Source organism: Panthera leo, chromosome A1 (genome assembly GCF_018350215.1).
Source record: "Panthera leo isolate Ple1 chromosome A1, P.leo_Ple1_pat1.1, whole genome shotgun sequence".
NCBI lineage: Eukaryota > Metazoa > Chordata > Mammalia > Carnivora > Felidae > Panthera > Panthera leo.
The window spans coordinates 231,803,006-231,819,899 of record NC_056679.1 but is presented as its reverse complement, the minus strand read 5'-3'; the positions used below and the strand labels follow the sequence as shown (position 1 = coordinate 231,819,899).

General features: G+C 41.1%; 1 protein-coding gene across 5 annotated transcripts in view; it reads right to left on the bottom strand.

Moving 5' to 3' along the window:
- The window catches only part of SEMA5A (semaphorin 5A), a 474,080-nt gene that overhangs the window by 82,555 nt on the left and 374,631 nt on the right, over positions 1 to 16,894 (bottom strand). For all 5 annotated transcript variants that reach the window (XM_042953245.1, XM_042953272.1, XM_042953279.1 and 2 more), the window contains one exon: positions 6,575 to 6,692. In XM_042953245.1, the coding sequence (XP_042809179.1) occupies positions 6,575 to 6,692 (118 nt within the window). The remainder of the gene's footprint in view (positions 1 to 6,574; positions 6,693 to 16,894) is intronic.

Genomic DNA, 16,894 nt, shown 5'->3' with positions numbered 1-16,894 from the left:
TGGACCTTGAGGGCATTATGTTAAATGCAATAAGACAGAGAAAGATAGATACTCTATGATATCCGATACAAGTGAAATCTAAAAAGAACCCATATTCATAGAAAAAGGGGTAAGATTTGTGGCTGTCAGATGCGTCGAGTGGGGGAGAGAGGAACTAGGGGAAAGAAGGTCAAAAGGTACGAACTTTGGGGTGTCTGGGTGGCACAGTTAAGCATACAGCTCTTGGTTTAGGTGCAGGTCATGATCTCATGGTTTCTGAGTTTAAGCCTGGTATTGGGCTCCGTGTTACTGGTACAGAGCCTGCTTTGGATTCTCTCTCTCTCTCTCTCTCCCTCTCCACCTCTGCGTATCCTCTCTCTCCAAATAAATAAATAAACTTTTTTTTAAAAGGTACAAAGTTCCAGTTTTAAGATAAATATGTCTTGGACAGGTCATGTACGACATGATGGATAGAGTTCACACCGCTAGATGGGACATTTGAAAGTTGCTAAGGGAGGAGCTCCTTTTTTTCACAAGGGAAAAAAAAATTGGGGGGATATCTACATGAGATGATGGGTGTTAACTAAACTTTCTGTGGCGATCATTACACAATATATGCAAGCCAAGTCACTGTGTTGAACACTTTAACCTCACACGGTGCCGTGTAAAGCTGTATCAATTATATCTCAGTAAAACTCAAAGGGAAAGAAAGAACCCACCACACTAGACATCCTTTCGTTTCCCTGTTTGGGCGCTGGCATAAGATAACAGTCTTCAGGCAAAGAGGTGCCACACACATTCTCTTTCCAAATGTATGTGAGTAAAAGTTGAGCTAAGACGACAGAGAAAAAGAGGAAGAATTGGACACGAGTGACAGTAAATGAAAGAATGGAGTGGAATGAGGGAGAAAAAATTAGAAGAGTTATTGCAGTAAATATACACTGGAAAGCAAAAGGAACGGCCCTAGCCGGTCATTAGTAAGAGTAAATGGTGATGGCTTCGCAGGGGAAGAGTGGGGGTAGCTGCAGATGCTGAAGGGCAGATTTTCAATCCAGGACCCCTGCAGTTGGTTCCATTAACTTCTGGAGCAAGAAGAACTTGCAACACGCAGAAAAGCACGTGGGCAGTGGGTGGCTCTCTCACCCACTTCAACCACACACTCCTTTTGACGCTCAGTACATTCCTTTGAGGATCTGCCTAAGGAACAGATCCAGGAATAACGGGATGGGCTCTGCTGCTTCCCTTCTCCATACGAGCACGTCTTTTTGTATTTTGTTACTTTTCTTCAGAAATCAGAAATAAAGCTACCTAGAATATATTATCTGTGGTTGTGCTATCTCCAGGTTTCTGCCTAGCGACTTTCTCTTTGAAGTATGTGCTTCGTTTGATAAGATATTAATGACTAAACCATAGTAAAGCATATACCACACGTAGGTACTTCCGTGGATGCCAGGCATGTGACGAGTGATTTCTATGTGTTAACTCTGGAATCTTCACAAGGTCCTTTGTATCTACATCCCATTTTATAGACAGGGGAACTGAGGTTCAGTTTAGGCTCAATTTATTCAGAGTACTGGTTGTAAGGGACCCAAGAATCGGTGTAAACAAACTAATCAAGAGCCTGCGATCTTAGCCACTTCATTCTGTGATTCTAGATCCTTCCCTGATGAGAGTCTTGTGCAAACCAGCACTTACATTTTTATCCATAACTGTATAATAGCAAATTTCCCTTTACCTAGGAAATAATGGATTTCTAAGTGCTAGCTAAGTAAGATTCAATTTTTGCTAACAAGCATAACCTGTAATCCCACGTTTAAATCCCTCATGTTCAACTCATCCATTCCCAAGGAACCAAGCATGTAGATGCATTTGATGGGTACAGAAATCCATGGAGTATGCCTTTAAGTTCTTACTGTACTCCAACCATTATTCTCTTATAACTCAAGTGAACTCTTCTGTTTTCTACTGGGATGTTTTTTCAGAAGTCAAAAGATCTTCCTTCATGCATTTCCAAAGTTTCACGCACCTTTGGTCAGAGATGGTAACAAAACAGGATATTGGATCTGCCCCTTGGAACAGACTGTCTCCACGTTACATCAACTTAATTTCCCTAAGTCTCTCCCCATGAGTGAATTACACGAGGGAAGGAGAGCACCTTTGAAGAGGACTAAGCGGGAACGGCATGTGTCCTCTTAGTCACATAGACAAATAGGGACAGTCTTTATTGCCTCGGAGCCACAGGTCTTCCACTCGTGAAACGGAAGCGGTGATGCTTACCCCTGGGGTGATCATGCATATCCAATGAGATAATCCACTGAAATGGCCTAACACACCACTTAGCACATGGTGTAGACACACAATTAACCTTAGCTCCCTTTTCCTTCTTTTACAGTAGATTTCACTACAAAATTCAGAAACAATGCCTTACCGGCTATCTGAGCATAAGATGCAAGGTGACCACCGGGTCACCTGTCATTGGGTGAACCCATCAGCCACTGCTCTGGGGAGACGTTGACAGCTGGGAATGTCATTGTCTTGTAGATTGAGGATAATGTCAGAAGCACCGGATTCGAGTCCTGGTTTCTTTCCCAATGTAGTTTTAGAATCTTCTATCAACCCCTTCGACTCTGGTCCACGGTGCTGCTATGTAAACGGAAGGCTCTGGGTTCAGTCCGTGCTAAAGGATCTTTTTGCTCTAAAGGTGCTATTTACACAGTGTCCTGGGAAGAAGCTAGCTATTGCAAGCCATCGAGGTGCTTATTTAGTATACGTATTTTGCTGGTTATTGCACGATGTATTTTGGAACGGGGACTCATCGTATGATGTATACCGGGAACGAGGTACCCACAAAGAATGTGGACGGTGTTCGGGCATAAATAAAGCTCAGGGCGATTCTTAAGACTACACTATCCTCATCAAGCAACACTGCAAGTTGTGCAGGACATAAATAATATTCAAATGACTCCAGACCTGTAAATTTAGATCTTGCTCAAGCAGTTCAAATCTCTTAAACTGAGAATAATGTTTTCAATTGTAATTACGTAAGCCACCAGAAATTAATCGATATTGTCAGTCACTATTGCCTTGTCTCCTATACCACAGAGATCCATAAATGTTTTAAAATAGGGAGCTTTCAATAGAAAATAGGTCTTTTCTGGCACTAAGTCCCTGGGGAAACCCTGGGAGGGTTTCCCGGGGTCCAGCACCAAGTGGAACTCTCTAGAGAGCAGACGATCTGTCCGTGTTCTGAATGCAACACTGACTGGGGAACTCAGCTCTGCTACGTCATTGGTCTGAAATCTGTGAAGACTGACTGGGTAGTTTCCCACAGAGACTGGCATTACCCTCATTGTCGTCCACATTATGTGAGCTCCCCATAAAACCGTCTCCATTTTTAGTGTTCATTTTGGGTTTTTACATTGGATATAAGATGCTCTGGTCTCATTTGAAAACCACTCAGCTTATAGACCTTAATTTCTTTTGGATATAGACATGTAGATAAAAAAAGCTGTTTCACTGATTATAAGATTTTTTAGTATATGTGTGAGTATCTATCTATACACTATATATATATATATATACTGCTGTATATGTATACATATATATATATGTATCTATCCATACACTATATATATACTGATATATATATATATAAATATATAAATATCTATACAAATATTTATATATAGATATTTATATATCTATAAAGAGATATAAATATAAAGATATATAAATATATAAAATATAAAGATATACAAATATCTCTGAAATCAGTTTGTATCTTGCAGTCTATGGCAACATTTATTTTCTTAATAAAAACAACCAATGGTGTATCAGAAATGATGAAATACAGATTTAGCCAATAAAATTAAACCTTTCTTCTATTTTAGTCAAAAATTTACAAATAAAATAGGAGCAAAATTACATTTTAATAGCTTTTAAAAATACCTAAGACTTCTCTGTCATAATGCTAATACTCTTCATCTAGCTCATGTCTTTTTTTTTTTTAATTTTTTAATGTTTGTTTATTTTTGAGAGAGACCGAGCACAAGTGAGGGATGGACAGAGAGAGAGGGAGACAGGATCCAAAGCAGGCTCCAGTCTCTGAGCTGTCAGCACAGTGCCTGACATGGGGCTCGAACCCACAAACCATGAGATCATGACCTGAGCCAAAGTCAGATGCTTTAACCGACTAAGCCACCCAGGATTCCCTAGTTCATTTCTTTCTAAGAGACAGGTTTTTAGAAAGAGATGTACGATGACTATAGTTGTTAAAAACCAAAACTATAGACCTAAAATGGAATTTCTTATGCTAAGCCCCATGTCACCAAACTGAGATTTGACCTAATTACATACAGTGCTGGCTCTCCCAGAAAAGGAATCTTCAACCAATCAGGAAATGCCTGTGCAGCACTAGCCAGCTCATCTGACTGATAGACCCATGCCATCTACTAAGGAAAAGTAACTTTGCAATAAGCAACCTGCTTTTTTGCCTAGAATAACTTCCTTGTTCCCACTTATTTCTGTCTGTAAAAGTCTTTTGTTTTGTACGACTCCTCAGAGCTCCTTTCTATCTGCTGGGTTGGATGCTGCCTGATTTGAATTGAGTTCTGTTCAACAAACTCTTAAAACTCATATGCCTCAGTTTATCTTTTGACAAGTAGTTGGGTGTACGGGAGTTCTCATTCTGTATGGCAGCCTATCTAAATCAGACAACTGCACAGCTTCCTGTCCTGCCTTTTGCTCCAGGGGACATAACTTGCTGTCTGTTGTTGGAGGCTTTGCATATTCTTATCAAAAGTGTATGTATTATATATTATATATAGACATATATGTATGTATATATAGAGAGAGTCAGACAGACGGAGACAGAGAACAGGGATGGTTCTGTAAAGCGGAGATGTGAAGGGACAGCCCTCCCATCAGGGCAAGTCCGTATCACCCTGTGACCTTCTTTGAATTTGAAATAGAAACTGCGCTCTCAGCAGCAGTGACAACTTTCGTAACAACCCGCTGGCCACTTTTTAAATGTTAGGTCATCTCCATTTTTTTTTCCTGTAGAAATAGACAACGCATGTATTTGTTGTGAACCTAGTGGGTGACTGTGTCACGATTTTCCATTACATAATTAAGCATGTCTCAGATCTCCACGAAACCATGTGTTTTGGAGTGGAGGCCTTACCGCTTGAGCAGAACTGTTCCTGTAAGAACTGTTACTCCATTCTTCTGCCCTTTTTGCCATTAAAATGCTGGCTCATACATCTATGAGAAGATGCACCGATTCTTGGGGAGTACACGCCCATAATTGAGAACGACAGTTCAGATATTTCTGTTTTCTCCAGCTGCAAAGATTCAAGGTGAGCATCTCTGTGCTTTGAAAGTGTTATTCAGAAACGAGAAAGAACTCAGCACAAACACTGGCATTTTTGTAATCGATTTCAAGAAACAGTGAGAAAATTTGAGGCTAAACAGCCCGAAGGACTAGCGGCGAATTGATCTGTCAAGCTCTGCTCAGAGCCTGGATGTGGTGATCACACCTTTGCAGTAAAAGGCTTCTATCTCGTGCCCACATTTGGGACAGGATGCTGGTTTTACTAATCCTACCTTCCCCATGTCACTGCCTGGTTTTCTTCTTCCCCTGGAAGGAGAGGCTGCATGAATATGTGGTTTAGGTGATGGAAAGGGTAGGTCCCTTCATAGGAAACAGCGTGTCCAGATGCGTCGGACATCTGCGTCGGAAAAACAGCGTGGGCTTCCCGATACCGGAATGTGCCTCTTCTCTTCTCACCTCTGCCTTGCAGAGGTGCGCCCGAACTGACAGTCAGAGAGATCAGCAGCTATGTGACAGCACAGTGACTTCATCATTTTAAATATATGGAGGCTAACAGTTCCTGCTCATATTCTCTGAGGACAGAAAAAAGAATCTGAGATCACTGCATTTAGGGTTGTAAAGACAAAGGGAAAAAAAAATTAAGCTGGTTCTTACAAGTGAGGCCTCAAAGAGATAAATTGGCAAAGAAAAGTGTTTTCCTCCCTAGATTCAGAAAACCTAGCTCCAAATGGAAATGAGTTTCTCTTCCTTCTGTGGGTTCACAGCGGGAATGGCCATCGTGCTGTTTCTCCCAGACCTTCCCGGGACCCTGGGCAGGATCCAGAAGACTGTCCTGCCTGAAGTCCAATAGTAACATCCTTTACTTTATTTTTTCAAAAGCTCTACTTATCTCAGTTTCTAGAATTATAGCTCCCAAGGGAAATTGATGGGTGTGGAAGTCACTATTTTACTCATGCTAAAAAGGGCAAAATAGTCCACACCAATCTCTGGAGAGAAAATCCAAGAATGAGACAGAGATACTACATCCCATTTCCAAATCAACAGTGTTTTCTCTTCAAGTATTTCTCTGCAAAGCAGACAAAAAGCTTATGGCAACATCCCACGTGGCTCTGGTGGAAACTAAGAGCTGAATGAGTTGAGAGAGCACTGGGTGTGCGAGAAAGGTCCCAAATGCATGGCCACCACCGACGTGTGGGTTAGGATTTAAGACAGCTGAGTGCCCACGGGCAGGGCTTTCTGAGGCCGGGGAACACGCGCACTTACGGGACAGGTGGAGGTGCTCTGCTCCCATTGTGTCATGCTTAGGCTCTCCTCCAGGCTCGTGCATTTCTTCATCACCATGTCCCAGCCACAGTAAGGGTCCTGGGCCCCAATGCAGGCACTGCAAACACACACCCAAAGGTCAGCAGAGAGACAGCCTTACCCACTACAAGAGACATAAGCTTAGGCGAGTCTGGCCCTTAGGGATTGACATGGGAACTAGTTGCAAGAAACTAGATTTTAGCCTGCACACGAGAAAACAAGCCATCAACATACATCAGCAAGTATCTAATTAAATCAAGTGATTAATTTTGGTTGAAATATGTATACTTATCCTAAGATATAGGAGAAACAACTAAATGTGCCGCTGTGAGCTTTTTGGGGTCATGAATAAAGCTAGTCAGAATTTTGCAATGTTCAAAAGTACGAGATGTTGTTACCACTGTCACCATCATCACCACCATCACCATCATCGCCATTATCATCATGGTATGATGATATGGTATGATGGTATCACCACCACCATCACCATAATCACAATCATCACCACCACCACCACCATCATTATCATCATCACCATCATCACCACCACCATCACCATCATCAACACCACCATCATCATCACTACCATCACCATCATCATCATCATCATCATCATCACCATCACCACCACCATCATCACCACCACCATCATCATCATCACCATCATCACCACCATCACCATCACCATCATCATCACCATCATCACCATCACCATCATCATCACCATCACCAACTCATCACCATCACCACCACCATCATCACCACCACCATCACCATCATCACCACCATCATCATCATCATCATCACCATCACCAGCACCAGCACCAGCACCACCACCATCATGATCATCATCACCACCACCATCATCACTGTCATCATCCACCATCATCACCGTCATCGTCACCACCACCACCATCATCATCATCACCACCACCATCATCACCACCATCACCATCATCACCATCATCACCACCACCACCGTCACCATCATCATCACTACCACCATCACCATCATCAACACCACCATCATCATCATCACCATCACCACCACCACCATCACCATCACCACCACCATCACCAACACCACCATCATCATCACCATCACCAGCACCACCATCATCACCACCATCATCATCACTACCATCACCATCACCATCATCACCATCATCATCATCATCACCATCACCAGCACCAGCACCAGAACCACCACCATCATGATCATCATCACCACCACCATCATCACTGTCATCATCCACCATCATCACCGTCATTGTCACCACCACCATCATCATCATCACCACCACCATCATCACCACCATCATCATCATCATCATCATCACCATCATCACCACCATCACTAGCAGCACCATCACCATTAACACCACCATCATCATGACCACTATCATCACCACCACCACCATCACCATCATCAACATCACCATCATCATCATCACCATCACCACCACCATCATGATCATCATCACCACCACCATCATCACTGTCATCATCCACCATCATCACCGTCATTGTCACCACCACCATCATCATCATCACCACCACCATCATCACCACCATCATCATCATCATCATCATCACCATCATCACCACCATCACTAGCAGCACCATCACCATTAACACTACCATCATCATGACCACTATCATCACCACCACCACCATCACCATCATCAACATCACCATCATCATCATCACCATCACCACCACCACCATCACCACCACCATCACCAACATCATCCTCACCTTAGTTACAGATGTTATTTGTGGAACACTTACTATAAAATACCAAATTATATCATTTAGACATTTAACTCTAATGAGGGAGGTAGTATTATTTTTACCTACGGAGGAGAAAACTGAGGCACAGAAGATTTAAGAAATTGGCCCAAGTACAAGCAAATATACCTGAAACCTTCAACATGGTTAGTTTGAATTTAGTAAGTTAGGGAAGTCTTCCTTTTGGGTACCGTAACTTAAAAATGAATTAAAAATTTTGTCAATCAATAGTTGTTTAATGTAGCTCCAACTACAATATTTAATAAGTTATATCAGAACTATTATATACATCGTGGATATTGTATTTTAGCTTTGTCTCGATGAGAGAGTTCATACAGTACCAGGTACTGGGGCATCATTAGATGAAGATTTTGGCCCATATGTTATAAATACAAGAGAGGGTGTTCAGGGGCGGAGGGAAGCAGAGCGACAGTGATAGAGCCAAAATTATACAAAAGATGACCCCAGAGGCAAGCAGGGCATCGAACACTGGAGAATCCTGTCTCTTAAGGGACCAACAGGTCAGGCGTGCAGGAAATGGAAGCAAAGAAAGGCAAGGTAGTGCAGCAGGGAAGTGTTAATGTCTTCTTAGAGGTAAGGGGCCCCTTACAGCAGGAAGAATCTGTTAGAGGATTACCAATTAATCAGGAGTAGGACCAGAAATCATAGCATAACTATCAAATGTGGGCCAAGGAGGTGCTGTAAGTAATAGTAAATTGCTAATATTAATGATACAAAAGAAGCGTGATTAACACATCAAATACGTTAACCACATATGAAGCACTGCTCCAAGAACGTGACCTCTATTAGCTCATTCCGACCTCAGAGGACCTTACAAATACAACACCTCAATTAGCTACCACATTTATTTTAAATGAAATAAATGTAATCACTTTAAAAGGAGGAAACCAAAGCAGAGAAAGATGAAGCATAAGTCCCGCAGCAGGGGAAGATATCTCTAAAGACAATAAATCAAACAATAATGGTATAAAGCTATTATTTATTGTTGCTATGTAATATATATTTACCAGCCAAAGAAATTCAGAGACAAGTGGTTAAAACTGGTCCTCCTCACAGCAGGACTAGGTCATGGAAACGGGGGTGAAACAAGTGCCTATCGCCATAGCCTCCTTGGAACATGATCCTAAGTGCCTGTGCCCGTGTTAAAAAGTAAACCGAGGGACGTCAAAATTGTGAATCTGACTGCACCAGGCTAGGAGGTTCCCCTGACAGGAGCTAGGGGAGAGAATCCTCTAGAGGAGACTCAGCAGCAAACCAAGGAAATCATTTGATCGGCTATAGCTTAAGTGGTGGTCTTATTTGGAAAAGCCTGGTTGACTGAGATCGTTTGTTCCGAAGTCTCACTTTCTCAGATTCAAGTGCAGTTGACCCTGGCGTCGGTTTTGGTTTGCTTAGGTCAGCTGCCAAGGTTTTAAGGCGACTTCAGTCTAAGGGCCTTCTTATTTAATTACCTTAACAAGCACATAGTACTTTCATGTGAAAACTCCAACAGAACAGTTATCAAGGACAAAATATACGCTTTCCTTCCCCAGAAATAGGCACTATGCACACTTTCATATATTTGGGGGACATTTTCTCCGCACAAATACGTATTCACGTATGGATATGTCTACATATACATATATATTTTGTTGTTTTATATGTACAATTATATGTAACACACACAAAGGGGAGTATACACACAGCCTCCTGTCTGCTTTTTACACGTAAAAATACACTGTGACAGGGCGCCTGGATGTCTCAGTTAAGCAGCCGACTCTGGACTTTAGCTCAGGACATGATCCCAGGGCTGCAGGATCGAGCTCTGCGTCGGGCTCCGCTCTGAGATTCTCTCTCCCCTTCTCCTTCCACCCCTCTCCCCCCATCATACTCTCTCTCTCTCTAAAATAAAAAATAAAAAATTAAAAAATATACTTTGACATTTTCTTTTGTCAGTATATATAGCTCTACCTTATTCCTTATATGGCTGTGTAATATTCTGTTACCCAGAGGAACGAATATTTATTTAAATCCTTTAAAAGCAAGGCTGTAATGCACATCTTCATATGCATTTTTATAATATTTTTTTATGTTTATTTATTTTTTGAGAGAGAGAGAGACAGACAGACAGAGTGCAAGCAGGGGAAGAGACGAGAGAGAAAGAGACGCAGAATCCGAAGCAGGCTCCAGGCTCTGAGCCATCAGCACAGAGCCCAACGTGGGGCTAGAAGCCATGAACCACGAGATCATGACCTGAGCCGAAGTCGGACGTTCAACGGACTGAGCCACCCAGGTGCCCCTGTATGTATTTTCTACATGATAAGCTTCTATACGTGGAGCTATGAGATAGAAGTTATGGGTATTAATAATTTTGTACCAGTCAGCAATTTGAAGGGTAACTCTTTACCCTCTCTCTATTTCATACTGGATGCTATTTTTTTTTAACTTAGCCCTTTCTGATAGATCAAAACACTTTTCTACTCATCTGTTCTATTTACTCAGTTGTGAGATTAAGATTATGTGTGTGTGTGTGTGTGTGTGTGTGTGTGTGTGCGCACTTATGGATTATTGTATTTCTGTTCATGTAAATTTCCCATTTGTAACCAATTTCTCCTTTATGCTTCTTTTTGATTGACTAACTGGCTTCACTATTTTTATGCAGTCATTGCAAGTGATAATTTCTGTATTAGAAAATTAACCCTCTGTCCATAATGCTTCACATACTTTTCCTACTTGTCATTAGTATTTTTTTTTCTCAAGATACAGATGTTTTAAAATTTTATGCAGTAAAGTTTATATGAGTCTTTTTCTTCACAGCATCTTGATTTTGTGCATACTTTCAAAGAACTTCCATGCTTAAAAATCGTAAAAACATTTATGCAGGATTCCTTCTGGTCCTTTCATATTTGATCAGTCATTTCATTTGACTCCCTATCTGTGATCCACCAGAAATGTATTTCTGGTAAATCTCCTTTTCTCCCTCCTAAAAATCAAAACAAGTAACAATGACAAAAAACCACATATTTTTTTAAGCTAAACTTCTCAATCTCATACCAACACAAACAGGCCCAGGGCTGAGAAGTAACAACAAGGAAGCTGGGGATGTTTTGTTTCGTTTTGTTTTCCTTTTTCTATCAAATTCAGACAACCTCTTTTTTAAACACAAGTTTACAACACTAAGTGTGAGCACCAGCTTTTCGAAATCTCTAGTTCTTGAGGTCCGGGAATATAATCTTTTAATAACTTACTTTTTAAAACTAAAAAGTCATTTCAATGATCAGTTCCATAGAGTAGAATTTGCCCTGTATATAAAGCATATCCCAAATTTCTCAATTTTAAGAATTTATTTTAAAGACACACAATTGATTTAATAACTTTTTTTTAGGGAATAAGAAAGATGAGAATAAACCAAAGACTGTGTAAAAGACAAAGTGCATTTTTGTATCTACAAGGTAAGATATTTCACATATTGTCACTAAGCTCAGTGTAAGCAAATCAGCCCTCAGTAACATTGCCTGGGCAGATGTTTTGTAGGAAGTTTCTGGAAATCTGAAGACCCCTCAACTGTGAGACAGACCTGGACACAGGTGAGAATTGAGAACCTTTCTGCTTCCTGCTGCGACCTCCTGGCTGTGAAGGCGTGTTCTGACCCACAGTGTCCTAGTCTTACTGAACCAGCCATTTTGCCAGAATGCCATAGTATATATCACATGTCAGAATTCTGTCTGGGCACGATCCCATTTTCACAGTGGTGAGCAAACAGGAGGGAGCTACACTTACACAATTATTCAAAGGGCCTGAATTCCCTTTCATGTTTCTTTTTTTTTTTAATTTAATGTATATTTATTTTTGAGACGGAGAGAGACAGAGTGCAAGCAGGGGAGGGGTGGAGAGGGAGGCAGACACAGAATCTGAAACAGGCTCCAGGCTCTGAACTGTCAGCACAGAGCCTGACACGGGGCTCGAACCCACGGACCGCGAGATCATGACCTGAGCTGAAGTCGGACGCTCAACCGACTAAGGCACCCAGACACCCCTTTCATGTTTCTTACTAAAGCAACAGGACCATTAGACAAAATTCAAATTCTGAAAACAGGAAAATTCCACCAACTCCCTAACTTGGCCCTCTGGCCTCTCTTTGCAAATCTGCCTGCAGAAGTGAAACAAGGCCACAAGGTTACACGGGATATTTTAAGCTGTTTTAAATGAAAAGCCGCTTGTAAAAACATCTTTCTTCCGATAATGTTGATGGCTTGCCGCATTCTTAACATGCCACTTATCCTTTAAACTATTAAAACGCCTCTACAAGCACAAATGCCCCTTCATTAAAAATTCCATTTATATATAAATGTTTTCCTCAGTCAAAATATTTCATACCGTGGCAAAATTCTGATGAGCTCTACCTTTCCGCTAAAGTGTACTTTCAGAAAAACCAATCATCGTAACTTATTACTTTGGGAAGGTAGGTCTTTCAAAGACACCGCATGCAGGATCACAGATGTCTTATTAATGTGGCCATCTGAGGGTGGCTTTTCTTCACTTTGAAATGTTTTTTTGTGTGGATGATGAGTCTTTTTAATAGCAAATTTTCCTTACTTGGTTAATAACCTTAGATTATCCTCATTTGATATATTTCCTTGGTGTTAGAAAGTCTCTGATTTCAGAAAATATGTTGGTCAGAATCTTAAGGTTTAATTTAAAAACACATTTATGGAAAAGTACGTATAGAGCTAAATGTATATTCACAGACAGGCTTTAGTTCTTGGAGAAGGATAAACTACTCTCTTTTCCAAGACAGTGATATTAATATTTAACTAAACTCTTCCTTTATTTATTGATTCATTCTATTATATAATTTTTTATCAAATTAGCTAACATATAGTATATACAGTGTGCTCTTAGCTTTGGGGGTAGATTCCCATGATTCATCACTTACATACAACACCCAGCGCTCATCCCAACAAGTGCCCTCCTCAATGCCCATCTCCCATGTTCCCCTTCCCTGCCCCTCCATCAACCCTCAGTTTGTTCTTTCTATTTAAGAGTCTCTTATGGTTTGCCTCCCTCCCTCTCTGTAACTATTTTTTCCCCTTCCCTTCCCCCATGGTCTTCTGTTAAGTTTCTCAAGTTCCACACATGAGTGAAAATATATGGTATCTGCCTTTCTCTGACTGACTCATTTCATTTAGCAAAATACCTTCCAGTTCTATTCACGTTGTTGCAAATGGCAAGATTTTGTTCTTTTTCATTGTTGAGTCGTATTCCATTGTGTGTGTGTGTGTGTGTGTGTGTGTGTGTGTGTGTTTACACATCTTCTTTATCCATTCATCAGTTGATGGGCATTGGGGCTCTTTCCATAATTTGGCTACTGTTGATAACGCTGCTATAAACTTTGGGGTACATGTGCCCCTATGAATCAGCACTCTTGTATCCTCTGGATAAATTCCTAGTCGTGCAATTGCTGGGTCATAGGGTAATTCTATTTTTAAATTTCTGAGGAACCTCCACACTGTTTTCCAGAGGGGCTGCACCAGTTTGCATTCCCACCAACAGTGCAAGAGGGTTCCTCTTTCTCCACATCCTTGCCAACATCTGTTGTTTCCTCTAAACTCTTCCTTTAAATTTTAAAGTGTGCAGTTATGCTATTTGCTAATTTGAGTAATAGGGAAAAGAGGTGTATTCATTAAAATCTTCTCACTGTATTTCTAGAGAGTAGGAGCTACTTACTGAGTGTCATCTCTTGCATGTTAGATTATCTAAGTATCAATGACTTTATCTGACTTGTTACTGTTACACTAATAGTCATTAGATCAGCTTATTTTTGATCTTAAGAATTTTGGTCATATTAACAAAGTGCATTCATAAAACATGGGCTTTTAAAAGTGTCCCAATCATTCCTTCATTTGGTACATACTTAGGATCACCTAACATGAGTCAGACTGAAAATGGTGGGGGTGCCAGGGTCAGCAAAGCGGACGCAGTCACTGTACCCACAGAATTTATCATTCGGCAAAGGCAATAAACACTAATCGACTACACTGACATAGCAAGAACCATCAGCAAAGTAAAATCCCAAAGGAGAAGTCCTGTTTGGATGGAGGGGTCTGGGGTCAGGAAATACTTGACCTCGGTGGCATTTAAACTGAGACGGATAGAAGTGATCCATTTCACATAGCTTTGGAAAAACAGGACATTTGACAGCGAGGTGGATGGACACTTTGGTGGGAGGGCAATGGAGAATTTAAAGGAAGATAAATGGAGGCTAGACTTTGATTGGAGCTTGAGGAGTAGAATGGGCAGAGCCCAGAGCCCCGTTCAAAACAGCATTTCCCAGTAAGTGCTGCAAACTTTAAAATACTGGGCAAAAACCATGTGTCAAATACCAGTACTTACTTCTTTTTTTTTTTTTTTTTTTTTTTTATTTATTTTTGGGACAGAGAGAGACAGAGCATGAACGGGGGAGGGGCAGAGAGAGAGGGAGACACAGAATCGGAAACAGGCTCCAGGCTCTGAGCCATCAGCCCAGAGCCTGACGCGGGGCTCGAACTCACAGACCGCGAGATCGTGACCTGGCTGAAGTCGGACGCTTAACCGACTGCGCTACCCAGGCGCCCCAACCAGTACTTACTTCTATGATCATCATGATAGTAGTGGGATAGGTGGATTTCTCTGTTCATGAATGATCTTTACCTTAATTTCTAAAACAATCTGAAGTATCTTATTCCTAATGACCGATGTCATTATATACTTCAGAATCTGCTTTTAAGGTTGGCATGAAAAACACTGTCTTACTAGAAATAAGACTGAAAAAAAATTCTAATTAGACAATAAACTGCTTGAGGAATGCATTGTAAGACACCGACACGTCCTTCAGTTGGTAAATCCAGCTGGAACACATCTTTTCTCCAATGAGTACCTCGGTGAAATTGGAATGATAATAATCACCTCACAGGAAATGTTTTGAGGATTAAGTTACATCACGTAGTAAATAACAGAAAGTTATTTTGGGGGTGGAATACATACAGTTATTCCAATTAATCCCTAGACATCATTGCATATTATATGATATCGACTTCTGGGGTGTTTGAAAACACTCTATCCCAAAAATACTAAACGTGTAAATGCCGTGGGCTCTTTATTTAACCAGGCAATGTGGCACACCACAGTGTATTGTAGTAAGTGGTACAAAGTATTATTTTATTTTATTTTATTTTTTAATGTTTATTTTTGAGAGAGACAGAAACAGAGTGTGAGCAGGGGAGGGGCACAGAGAAAGGGAGACAGAATCCGAAGCAGGCTCCAGGCTCGGAGCTGTCAGCACAGAGCCCAACGTGGGGCTCGAACCCATACACTATGAGATCATGACCTGAGCCGAAGTCGGATGCTCGACCAACTGGGCCACCCAGGCGGCCCGGTACAAAGTATTTTAAATACACATTTGGATAGATTCACAACGATTTTTTTGACTACCTGGCATAATGCCATGTGTCGAAGACCCAAAGACCAGGAAGGAACCTGGGGTCTCGTGAAGGAGGAAGAACCCGTTCACGAACGTTGCATAACAACATAAGGAGGGTTAACTATTAAGTCAGAAGCTCAGACGGTGGGCGCTATGGGAGTCAGAGGAGGGAGAGGTCGGCCAGGAGAGTTCCAGGGAGATGTCATGTGTAGGCTGGCTCTTGAATGGAGCTGGAATTTAGACGAGTGAGAACAGCCTCCCTGGTTATGATGGCCCCAGGAAGGATGACAGTCATGTGCATGTGTCATGATCGGGAAGATAAGCAGAGCAGCATGGCTGGGCCACGGTTTCCTTAAGGCTCCCAGAAAGTATATGGATGTGAATAAAGCGTTGGGGTTTTGCTTAGGCAAGAAAAATGTGGTTGTACTGTATAGCGTGTGTCAAGTACCAAAAAATCTACTAGAAGATTAATTTCTAATTCCCAAGAAGAACTAAGACGGAACCACACTGTAATGGCATTTTTAAATTTAGGACACATGCCAAGTAAACAAAGATATAATTACTAGTAAAAATACACGTTTATACTCATTATGTATCACTTACTAAAGGCATTTAATAGGAATTCATGTTGCATGTTATGATTTGTAAATGAAATTAGTGGCCTAGAATTTCAATTAGTTACAAACTTCTAATACATCGAAAACCATTCCCTATTGACTTATCACTAAATGACATTGATTCAACACAAAGATGATTTTTTACATTTAAATTTGCTTTTAATATGAAATTAGAGTAATCAATATGTATTGCCAGTAATACTAAGTGGATGGTTTTTAATTAAAGTATTAGATGCATAGAACACTCAGATTTTCCTGAAAAATCTGTTTTAAAACTGAACAAGATTGGGAGCGCCTGGGTGGCTCAATCAGTTAAGTGTCCAACTTCGGCTCAGGTCATGATCTCGCGGTTCATGAGTTAGAGCCCCATCACGGGCTCTGTGCTGACAGCTCAGAGCCTGGAACCTGCTTCAG